The following is an 11,207-nucleotide window of genomic DNA, read 5'->3' on the forward strand; positions in this document are numbered from 1 at the left end:
CTGCAGGCTGCTATATCGTCGAAACAATCTGGTATATCTGGGGAAAGAGGGTCGACAGCAGTTGCCTCGAATCCGGTGATATAGTTAAGTAACTTACCCGGAAATCGGCGCTCCCGTTCGCTGCGCCTCGTGGACAGATCGCCTGATTGGCCGGTATCTTCGCCACGTTCAAGTTGCGAAGGGAGCGCTACGGGCTCGTCGTCGTCGTTGTCAACGTCATTTTCGACTTTCGACTCTTGTATCACAATCTCGTCCTTTTCATCAGCCAGCGGTTCAACGGTCTGCTCATCAGCTTTGATCTGTTCATCGTTATATGCGCACGCATGGAACCTCCTTCCCTCAGATGCAGCCTCGCGATTTGCTTCCGGATCAGCGATTGACGTCCCGTCGATTTCTTCGCGAAAGTGTCCTCCAAACTTTTCCACATTTGCTTCGCAGTATCTTTGTCGCGGACACATCCGAGATACTCGTCCGCAATAAAACTCACCAGGAGTGACTTGGCTTTACAATCCGCTTCTTGGAATTTTACTTTGTCCGCTTCAGCCGTCGGTGGATCGTTCGCGATAACATTCCAAACCTTCGCAGCTTGTAGAAACATCTTGACGCGAAACTGCCAGGTATCGTAGCTGGTGCCAGAAAATTGCGGAATTCCTTGAGCCGCAGTTTCTCTGCGTGTGTCGCCCATAACCGTTGAGGTCCGACAAAGAGTAAAGAAGAGACGGGAACTCAAGAACAATTAAGTTTTATTAATTGGTTAAAAATACGTCTTGCTTGGACGAGAGCTTAAATAGGAATGAGTAATTCTAAAGTCTTTTCGTGAATTTAATAGTTATCGTCAGTCAGTGAAAAGTCAGCGGTTGTGTAGTTTCTCAACAAATGTAAAATTGATGTATTTACAATGAAAAACGTGGTTAAATTATGGTATAACTATGTACAATTACAGCAACTTTTAAGGTTTTTTTCGTCCAAACTTTATTCAGCTTTTTACGCGCCATAATGGCGGTCGCTATAATGAAAAATTCGTTATATGTTACCTACCCTTTTGACAACTCTGCTTACGTCAGTTTGACTCTTCTTGTATTTCGCACGAAAAACAACAAATCTGGCAACATTAATGTTGCCAAAACTGCAGAAATCACAAATCTGACGTAAGCAGAGAGGTTCACAAATTACGAACACGCATTATAGCACCCGCCTCTATGGTGCGTAAAAAGCTGGACAGAAAACGCACGAATCTTCTGAATATAAATAAAATAGAATTGATTTTATATTGGGATCTTCAGTGTTCTTCTATAGCAAGAACCACCCTGTAACCAATCAATGAGCGCCGTGAGTGCCTCGAGTGTTTTTTGTGCAGTTTTTGCGCGAGTTCTCGCGGTAGCATTTGCCGTCGCTGTCAAAACAAAAGACAATTTTCTTCGTGATACATCGATAATTGAATAAGTATTCAAAATCAAAAGTTAAAGCGGTAATTATTCAATCAGGTGTCGAATTTCAAATATGCTCAATTGCCACCGGAATTTGATTGCTGTACGAACGTTGGTTACGGCCGTAAGACAACTCAGCGGAAACCAGCTGGACGACCCAAAGCTAGCACATATCAAAGAGCAAATCGAGGAGGACAAGAAAAAACTCCAATGGCAAGTTCCGTTTAGCGAACGGCCTGATATATTCAAGAGCACGTTCAAGCTTTTTGAGATGCCCAATCGTAATTCGGAGCTGCTGGAAGTGATGCAGCAGCCAGTAGATGTATCTCCAGCTGGGATCAAGAAATGGTGGACTAACCGTCGAACGAAAATCGACGCGTTTATGCAGAAGTTTATTCCGGAAAGACACGCCATGCTGGGAGAGGATTTGGCTACCGCTCATTTCGTTGTTCATCGTGGGGGATCTGTCAGGTGGATACTAAAATAGATCTGAATTTATCAAAATGTTCTAATTGTTTTGCTTGCGTAGATTTAGAGGTGAGCAGCGATGGGTCAAAATGGATGATAAGGAGGAGTACGATCTACCGAAACATTACGTCCCGAACATGGTGCTCGAAGAGGTCAAGTGCGACAACATGACCCTCTATTACGAAGGTTTGGAAAACATTCGCCGATTGGGCTGCTTAAAGCACCTCTCATTTCGTGGAGTAGCCAATTTCGACGACTGGTTCTTGGATCGCGTTTCGGGTTCGGGATTTCCGTCACTGGAAGTGCTTGATCTGCGGGGAACGGCCGTCACCGAAAAGGGTCTACACTGCCTGTATCGGTTACCAAGTCTGAAGACGCTTCTGCTTGATGATTCCGAGCGAGACATTATGTGGAAGCTGACGGTGGCCCTCCTGGAGGAATGGAACCCAAAAATGGAAGTGAAAACCGAATAACAAACAACAATATATAGCTGGTAATAATTAAATAGTTTCGAACAACTGAAGAAGCAGGTATTTGTATTACAATTTCTCAAAAAATTAATTCCGGAACGTAGATTAATACGTATAATCATAAGTTTTCCTAATGAATTGGAAGGGTAAATTGACACTCGAACCACGTAAAATATTTCTAAGTCTCACTTATGTATGTTGTACTGTTAAGTTTATGCGCATAATCATTTTTAGATATGGATCTTGTTGCAGAAATGCGTATAATTCGTCAGCGTAAGACAGCAAATCTTCAGTAAGGAAAAGTTCAAAATACAAAGTCGATCGAACGATGCGTGTGTGATCGGTGTGATCCGTTAGATCACGCTTAATTCTTTTCAGTTTGTTATGTTACATACAGTCAGCCTTCTCACGCTATCTCCCCACCTACATTAACCACACTGAACGTAATCGACCACTGACAGTTTCTTAATCATTTATGAAAGAAGAGAAGAAAAAAATCAGCTGTAACTGAATGTCCCATCAAAACGGTGAGTGCCGTATGATTTTGCGCGAGAAATCACCGTTCTGGCGCGACATTTTCCTCGACGGTGAGTGTCTTGTCGGCTCTGTAGTGTCCACTCTTTCAGGAAATTTCTTGTGTGTTATTTATCATGAATCATTCATGGAAAAATGTAAAGAATTTAATTTTCTAATACGTTTCATCTTTCTAATTGAAAAAAACACGACAGTTTAAACAATTTCGAGAAGATTTTATGCGCAGAATCGAGGGTGAGTGTTTTTTATTTTGGGAAAGACGCGCAGATTGATTAAAGATAAAACTTTTGTAATATGTTTATTGTGTAAACGCAGAGCTCTGGTATCATCATGGCTGAACGAATCGACACTGGTAGACATAGCCTGCCGGAAGTGATAAAGCGACCAGGAACAACAGGATCAATGCAGGGATACCTCTACGAGACTAAATTATTCATGTCTGTTTTGCACCACGCCATAATGGCCAAAGTGGAACCATTCCACATGGCGTCAAATGTTGATAAAATAGGTGCATTTGACGATTTGGTTTTTCTAGATGATACAAAACGGGGCTTGTTTTTGCAAGCTAAGCATAGTAGCAGCAAGGACAAAAGGATTAACGATCACGCCTTACTAAGAGAAAAAGGTGATTTCAGCCTATCTAAATATGTTGTGAGTTATCAACAGATCAGAAATGAATTCAAGAACATGGAAATCACTTGTGTGTTATACACCAACAGTGCTGAGGATTTAGACGGTGATAGAAAACAAAATGTTGTGAAATTTTCGAATGACGGCTATAATTTAAGAGAGAGGCCAGTGAATGTGGAAGATCTGCTTCCTACTAAACCTGGAGGAAAAAAATTCCAACTGGCAGAAGCATTCTATTTGTACCATACAGCGGAAAGTGTTGCTGAACAGCGAATTCGTTGTCTGGCTGCTAAATTAATCGGTTTAGCTACGAGTGATAACGCATTGTCAGATAACGATATTAAGAGATATCGAAACATATTGGCCGAAGAGGTAATCAGTGTGAAAACAAAAAAGATTAAACCTGATTTTTTTAAAAAGCAAAAAAAATTGTGGAGAGTATTGAGGGAATCTATGCAGAGAAAAGCATTGTTCGATATTCCTCCGAAATTAAACCAGAAGGAGAAAATTGTTCTACTTGAAAGTATAGCCAAAAAACCGACAGTTGAAAATATTAGTAAGTTGATATTAGTGGAGGTAGAATATAATACAGATGACGAGCGATTGGAGATAACGAATGACATTTCAAAATGGCCAAACGTGTCAGAAGAAAGAGTGCAAAAAATAAAAAGTCGGTTTACAACGTCGCATATCCCGAAAGGAGTAATTGATTGTGCCTTAGATATGGCCGGAAGAAAACGGTTGGAATCTCTTTCATTCAAACATTTTTCTGCTACCAGCGAGCATGATCCTGGCGTTAGCCAAGAACAACACGAAAGACTTGCAATAAATTTCATAAAGGCAATCCAGTATGCCAAGAATGACAAGATACCAATAAGTCAACTGTTGAATGGCGTTCACTTGGATAACATCAATGTGATCATAGGCAGTTTGCTTAGCTTGGACCCGAAAAGTCAGGTCTATAAACTTAATCCCAACTCAGGAAAGTGGAAAACGCTCCGAGAACGATTGCCTACAAGGCAAGCAAAAATTCGGTTCATAAATAATGTGTCCGGTTTTCCACTCATTATCGAAGAAGATAAGCAGATTGCCAAGGAATTCCTCGAAAAGTTTTGGTTCTACGTTGGACAACCAAAACAGAATGAATTGGAGAATAAATTGATACGTGAATTGCATGAAGAGTATTCAACAAGTAACAAGTTTGAAGCCAGTAACATTATGCGCAATGTTCACAGTGAAATTCAACGCTGGTGGCTGACTCCATCAACCGAGAACGATCCCTGCAAGGGATGGCTTTCTAACGAATGTAAATATTTCGAGGAAGCAAAAACAAAAGTTAACAAAGCACCGACGACAGCCATTCTGGACGGGCTTTCCAGAAGGGATATGGTAAATTCAAATATGTTCGTGTTTTCAGCCGAAGCTTTGAGGAACTTAGGATTGGAGGGTTTTTCTAATGGTGTTCGAAACATTGTGACTGATCAGATTCCACTTACTGGATTAAAATTATTTCAAATTTTTGGAAAAGATAGTGATTACACTTTTGTGAAGTGGAATGATGTTATAGCGATGAAATGCATGGATAAGCTTCTAGAGGAACTTGAAGACGTCAAATTATCACCGATAATCGTAATTGATAATGTTAAGGATTTCTGCCTGAATTGTTCTTTATTTAAAAAGTGCATTTTAGTTAGTCAGAAAGCTGTATTCAGTGGTTCTATAGTATATGATAAATTGGACGGTTTGAGCGACTTGACTGGCGACTCCCAACGGCAAGTTTTAGCCCGTGAAAAAGTATTTTTTCAGGATGTGAGAGTTTCTCTCAAGAGTTTAATATTGACTCCAGATCTTAGGAAAGCTATTGATTCAACTACGCTTTCTATTTTACTGGCCAAAAAAGAAATAAAACTTGGAAAAACACCAGCTGAAGATGTTCAGGATTATTACGTGAGGCGCGTTTTGCTGCGACAGACGATCGTCGCGAATTTTACCAGCTACCCGTATTTTTTCCTCGCTAAATCAAGTGATTTTAAAAGCAACGAGTTAGCGATCAAATCCGATATAGTGACAATAGACGAAACCGATCAAGTATTCCGAACTTTAGTTAAAAAATTCAATGATCGAAATATTCACTGGCTAAAGAACGTCGGAGGCTACTTGCTGTGGCAAAAGTCTCATGGCAGCATGAAGAAGCTTCGTAGCGTTAGTGTACAAGTAGCGGAGTTTCATCCTGAGACCGACAGGCTGGATTCGGTAACGCTGATAGCTGCAGAGCCGGGTATGGGGAAGTCTACGTTATTTTCCTACCTCGCAAAAACAATAAAACAAAAGACACCCACAAGTTGGGTGGCGAATATATGTTTGCATGATCATTCAACAGTTTTTCAAGAATGGTTAAATAGTGGCACCGCTGTCACGAAGGAAACTATAAAACAATTTTTGTTTAATACCGTAAGGATACACAAACACGAGAAGGAGCTTAAATTGACCGGGCCGGCGCGTTTGGAGAAGGAATTATTCGATCATTTGTATAAGGAAAGGAAGATTATTATATTTCTTGACGGTTACGACGAAATCAGTCCTAACTATGAACAACAAGCGTTCCAACTGTTGGACACCTTGAAAAGCCACAACATGAGTGGCGTATGGATTTCAACTCGACCAAACCATCAGTACAAGTTAGAGGAACAACTAGGTACGTTTGCCTTAAAGCTGAAACCATTCACGGAAAAAGATCAAAAGCAATTTCTACAAAAGTTTTTTAAAACTAACAGTACGACGTGTGCTTTGAAAGCTAATCAGTTAGATGCACTTTGCGAAGAAATTTTATCGCAGTTTTCTCGTACAATCGACGACCAGCGTGCGGAGTTTGTAAGAATTCCTTTGCAACTGAAAATGGTCGCCAAAGTTTTAACCAAATGGAAGGATGAAAGTTCAGGAACGAAAAACAGAGCAATGAATCTGATCGATTTATACGACGAGTTTTTCCGTATTAAAGTCGTGGAGGTTTTAAATTTGGAAAAAGAAGGCTTAAAGGATCCGAACAACTCGAGAGCGTCAGTAAACATGATGAATCAGTTTGAAACGCTACTGAATGTGGCGAAACGAAATCACCAGATATTAGCGGCATTCTCGCTTCTTGATGAACAGATACGTGAAGAATTTCTTTCTCCGCAGGAGCTTTTAGAGGGCAACAGTCTACTTAGGGAAATAGCTGATTCCAAGGAAAAGACCGGTATCGTTTACCGCATCGAGTACCGGCAGCCATTTTTCGTTCATCAAACTTTTGCTGAATACTTTCTTGTTATTTGCCTTTGGGAAAAGTTAAATGCGCCGGAGGAAAACGCGTCGATCAGCAGTATAGTGGATAAGTTTATGCGAAACGATAAGGTGCAAATTTGTCACTTTTTACAACAGAAAGCTATAAAAGAGATTACCCAAACGAAAGTGTTACTTCGTATTTGCAGAATTATAATTTGTCGCAGTGTTCTACATCCAAAGCGGAACGCAATGAAAATATTGATTGGAATAGTTGATTCGTTCATATCTTCGATTAACTTAACTGAATGTGATAAGTTATTAAGTTCAATATTTCAAGATCTAAGGCCTGATGAACGCGAGTTGCTGTTTTGTGTTGCTGTAAAAATGGACTACATAAATTTAGTGGAATATTTTGAGCACACTATCGAAGGTTGGAATGTGAATGCTACCTACAGGGATCGCAACTTCACGAACTATGGTGACAATGAACTGACAGCCCTACACATTGCATCCCGAGAAGGTTTCGTGCAATTGGTCAAGCATTTTGCTGAGAAAGGAGCGCATATTGACGCCATTTCAAGCAGGGGAAAATCGGCGCTAATTTTTGCATCTCAATATGGCCGATCTGAAACCGTGCGATGGTTGCTTAAGCATACAAAATTCATCAACATTGCTACATCAGATAAATGGACAGCATTGCACTTTGCTGCACGAAACGGCGATATAGAAATTATCACTCAACTGGTTAAGGCGGGAGTAAATGTTGATGCTGTTGCCCCAAACAATGGTACTGCTTTAATGGTTGCGATAGATTCAGGTCACATCGCTGCTGCAGAATACTTGCTGACGGTTACTAAAAATATTACTGCTGCTGAAACTGGAGATGGCTATACCGCGTTACATTATGCCGCGAATAAAGGCCAAACTAAAATCGTCCAACAGCTGGTTGATTTAGGAGTGGACGTAGATAGTGCCACCAGCTCTGAATATGACGACGGAGAAACAGCGTTACATTGTGCAGCATCAGGTGGCCACCTTGGAGTCCTAAGCCAGTTGATCGCACTCGGAGCGAATCCTGATATCACAACGGAATCCGGTGAAACTGCGCTGATGCTTTCGTTGACAAATGGATATCCACTTGCTGCGAAATATCTGATGACAGAAACTTTGAACCTTGCTGCTGTGGATTCCTCTGGAAATACAGCGTTACATTTGGCAGCAAGTAGTGGCTACCTTGAGCTGGTTAAGCAGTTGATCACTAAAGGAGCAATGGTTGATCAAAGGATCGCTAGAACTAAGACTGCGTTTAAGCCTCCTTCATATGAAAATTTATTGAAAGAAAATTTGAACATCGACGCTGTAGATGACGAGGGGCAGACAGCGTTGCATTTGGCTGCAGAAAGTGGCCACACTGCCATCATTAAACTGTTGGTCGCTGCAAAAGCAAACGTTGATGCTTCAAATGCGTCCAAAAGAACTGCGCTGATGCTTTCATCATACGAGGGCCACCCGGATGCTGTAGAATATCTGATCACGAAAACTATCAATGTTGATGCTGTGGACTCGTACGGACAGACCGCATTACATCTTGCAGCTAGTTGTGGCCACTTTGTAGTCCACGATTGGTGCTATAATGAAGAAGAGTATCTGGCCGTTGCTGGAAGTAAAAAACCTGCTTATTCTGCAGTAGTGAAACTTCTTTTAACAAAAAATCCAAACCTGGAGGCGGCAGACTTCGATGGGTTAACAGCTTTACATTTGGCAGTAAAAAGCGATCACCTCCAAATTGTTACACAGTTGATCGCAGCAGGAGCGAGAATCAATGCTAGAGGTGGATTTGAGCAAACAGCATTACATTTGGCTGTTAAGACAGGCCGCGTCGCGATCTTACAAAGGCTACTTGAAGCAGGAGCGGACACCAATGTTACTACAGATGGCTATACTGCCTTAATGCTTGCTATATATTGGGAGAAAACTGAAGCTGCTAACTGGTTGTTAACGAAAACCACGAATATCAACGCCGTCGGTTCCGATGGAAAGACGACATTATATTTGGCTGCCGAGAAAGGTTTCATCGATATTATGCAAAAGTTACTTAAAGCAGGGGCGGACGTCAATGCTAATAGTTGTGAAGGATATACTGCCCTAATGATTGCCTTATATTTTGGGCATATTGACGCTGCCGAATGGTTATTGTCGAAGACGGCGACTGTTAACGCCGTAAATTCCGTTGGCAAAACGGCATTATATTACGCTGTAAAAATAGGCCACATTGGGATCATACAAAGGTTGCTCGAGGCAGGCGCGGATGTTGACACTACACTCGGTGAAGGCTTTACTGTTTTGATGATTGCTATATCTCTAAAGCATACTGAAGTTGCCACATATTTGCTGTCGAAGACCAGGAATATTAACGCCGCTTGTGGTGATGGAAATACGGCATTACATTATGCTGCGAAGAAGGGTCAAATTCAAATCATACAACAGTTAATTCAAAGAGGTGCGAAAGTTGATGCCACCAATAAAGACGGTGACACTGCGTTGATGGTTGCTATAAAGTTGGGCCATACTGACACTGCAGAATATCTGCGTACATGTGACCAGAGAAGCCAACGGTCCAGTTTCAACTGGATTCTTCCATCCTTTTTTAAATCTAAAAGGTAAACCTCAACATCTTTCAGTTTTTGATGAGTTTGGAGGTTTTCAGTTGACGACGGCATCATGACATTCGCGAAAACGAAGGAGCTGATATTTGTTTGGTTTTTGCATGAGAAAAAGAAGGAAGGAAATATTTTTACTTTTGTCATCACACACATTTTGACAGAAAAATATTTACAGTTAGGTTTAGTTTGAAGCTGACACAGGCTTGTTAATAAAATAATGCCTGAACGCGTAACGATAAGTAGATAATGAAAATACAATGAGGTTCTACTTCACCTTACCAAACCAGATCCTATAAAGATTCAATGATAGATTAATCTGTGATATAAATAAAATTGATCCTAAAAACTATACTTTACGAAAAACTCTTTAATGTGACTCCTTACGCGTTTCTATTAAACAAGATGTTCAAGCATGGCTATTAACTTTAAAGCACAAATAATTCCACCTAGCGGTGAGACCTAGCATTTCTCATTCGAACTTTATTATCATTTGAAATGGTTAAAACAGATTTTCACAATCACTTCAATTTGTAGAACGAAAATTCACATCTAATTAGCTGCCGGTAACCGCAAGTCAGTCCCATCTGTAATTTTGTCAATTTTGAGTTAGCATCGGATTTTGGCCTAGCTTTGGGTATATTTTCAGATGTAACGATAAAAAATAGTGGTTTGTTCAACAAAAGTGGAAATCAATACCCAGTCGAATTGTCCCATTATGCAAAATAACCGCAAGTCAGTCCCAGAAGAAAAATAACCGAAAGTCGGTACCGATTTACAAAAAAAAAACATGCATAATACGACAGTAAGATGGATGGGGAGTGGAGAAAAGAATTATTGGGCTTATTTTTTAGTTTGAATTGGCGATGAATTTATGTGGAGCAATTTTCTGCTAAAACGAATTCAAGTCAATTTTTTTTCTTGGTTCGCTTCTTCGTGGATCTTTCCGGAAAATCTTGAGTATCGAAAAAACTTCCATCAGAATCCCTGTTCCAAGAAATCTTCAAAGGTGATGCTCAAACCTCAAATGGATTTGGATCATCTTGACATTAGTTGTCGGATAAACCAACTGCAGTCCCGGTTTCAGTTTCTTTATCCGAGTCCTCACCGGATAAGCTTTCATCGGTTCCGTACATCATGAGATTTTCCAACGTCGACATTTTTTAAACGGTTCTCATGAACATACACTTCCTAACAGCGAAGGATTGACTTGACAGTTTTCCACGGCAACGAATAACAACACGTCAACACGCACTATAGTTTCAATATGGCAATGTGACTGACTTGCGGTTACTTTTCTCTTCGGTATAGAATGTAACGGCAAGTCAGTCACACTCAAGGTTTTTATCATAAAATCAATGATTTCAGTGGTTTTCACAACGTAATTAGTGCAGGCTAGTATGCAAACAATATTTTAGCATGAATATTGTAAAAATAAGTCATCTTAAATAAGTGATAACTGAGCGTGAATAAAATATCTTTCGAAGCTGTTTTCTCGATTTAACATTTTTACAGATGGGACTGACTTGCGGTTACCGGCAGTTAGGGGAAAGTAGGTAAAGACGGACACCCTAAGGTTTAGCCTAAATAATTACTCAGGTATTGCTACTTAGATCGCAGTAGTCATACAAATTGAAATTTGAGATCATTTGTTGTCATAATTATTTTTGGTATTAGTGAACTTCCTCTAAGTTTTATGTGTTATGGTTCTTCAAAAATATGACTACAAATTGCTGTTTTTTGACATGGTTGGGAAA

At 40.3% G+C, this 11,207-nt stretch overlaps 2 protein-coding genes across 5 annotated transcripts; both read left to right on the forward strand.

The window, feature by feature from the left end:
• The first annotated feature begins 1,349 nt into the window (after nt 1–1,349).
• LOC129722391 (distal membrane-arm assembly complex protein 2) lies at nt 1,350–2,421 on the forward strand. The gene is made up of 2 exons (XM_055675797.1): nt 1,350–1,898; nt 1,957–2,421. Exons 1-2 carry the CDS (start codon nt 1,501–1,503, stop codon nt 2,366–2,368), a joined length of 810 nt encoding a protein of 269 aa, XP_055531772.1. The 5' UTR covers nt 1,350–1,500; the 3' UTR covers nt 2,369–2,421.
• Nucleotides 2,422–2,559: 138 nt separating this feature from the next.
• On the forward strand, nt 2,560–10,282 carry LOC129722390 (uncharacterized). 4 transcript variants are annotated; one of them, XM_055675796.1, is made up of 3 exons: nt 2,560–2,952; nt 3,094–3,133; nt 3,215–10,282. In XM_055675796.1, the coding sequence occupies exon 3, from the start codon at nt 3,230–3,232 to the stop codon at nt 9,452–9,454; it is 6,225 nt and encodes a 2,074-aa protein (XP_055531771.1). In that variant the 5' UTR covers nt 2,560–2,952; nt 3,094–3,133; nt 3,215–3,229; the 3' UTR covers nt 9,455–10,282. The 4 variants fall into 4 exon arrangements, with proteins under 4 accessions (XP_055531771.1, XP_055531770.1, XP_055531768.1 ...); XM_055675795.1 differs by having other exon boundaries at nt 2,560–2,892; XM_055675793.1 differs by having other exon boundaries at nt 2,560–2,892; nt 2,977–3,133; nt 3,215–10,281.
• Nucleotides 10,283–11,207: the final 925 nt, after the last annotated feature.

This window comes from Wyeomyia smithii, chromosome 2 (assembly GCF_029784165.1).
Source record: "Wyeomyia smithii strain HCP4-BCI-WySm-NY-G18 chromosome 2, ASM2978416v1, whole genome shotgun sequence".
In the NCBI taxonomy this organism is placed as follows: Eukaryota; Metazoa; Arthropoda; class Insecta; order Diptera; family Culicidae; genus Wyeomyia; species Wyeomyia smithii.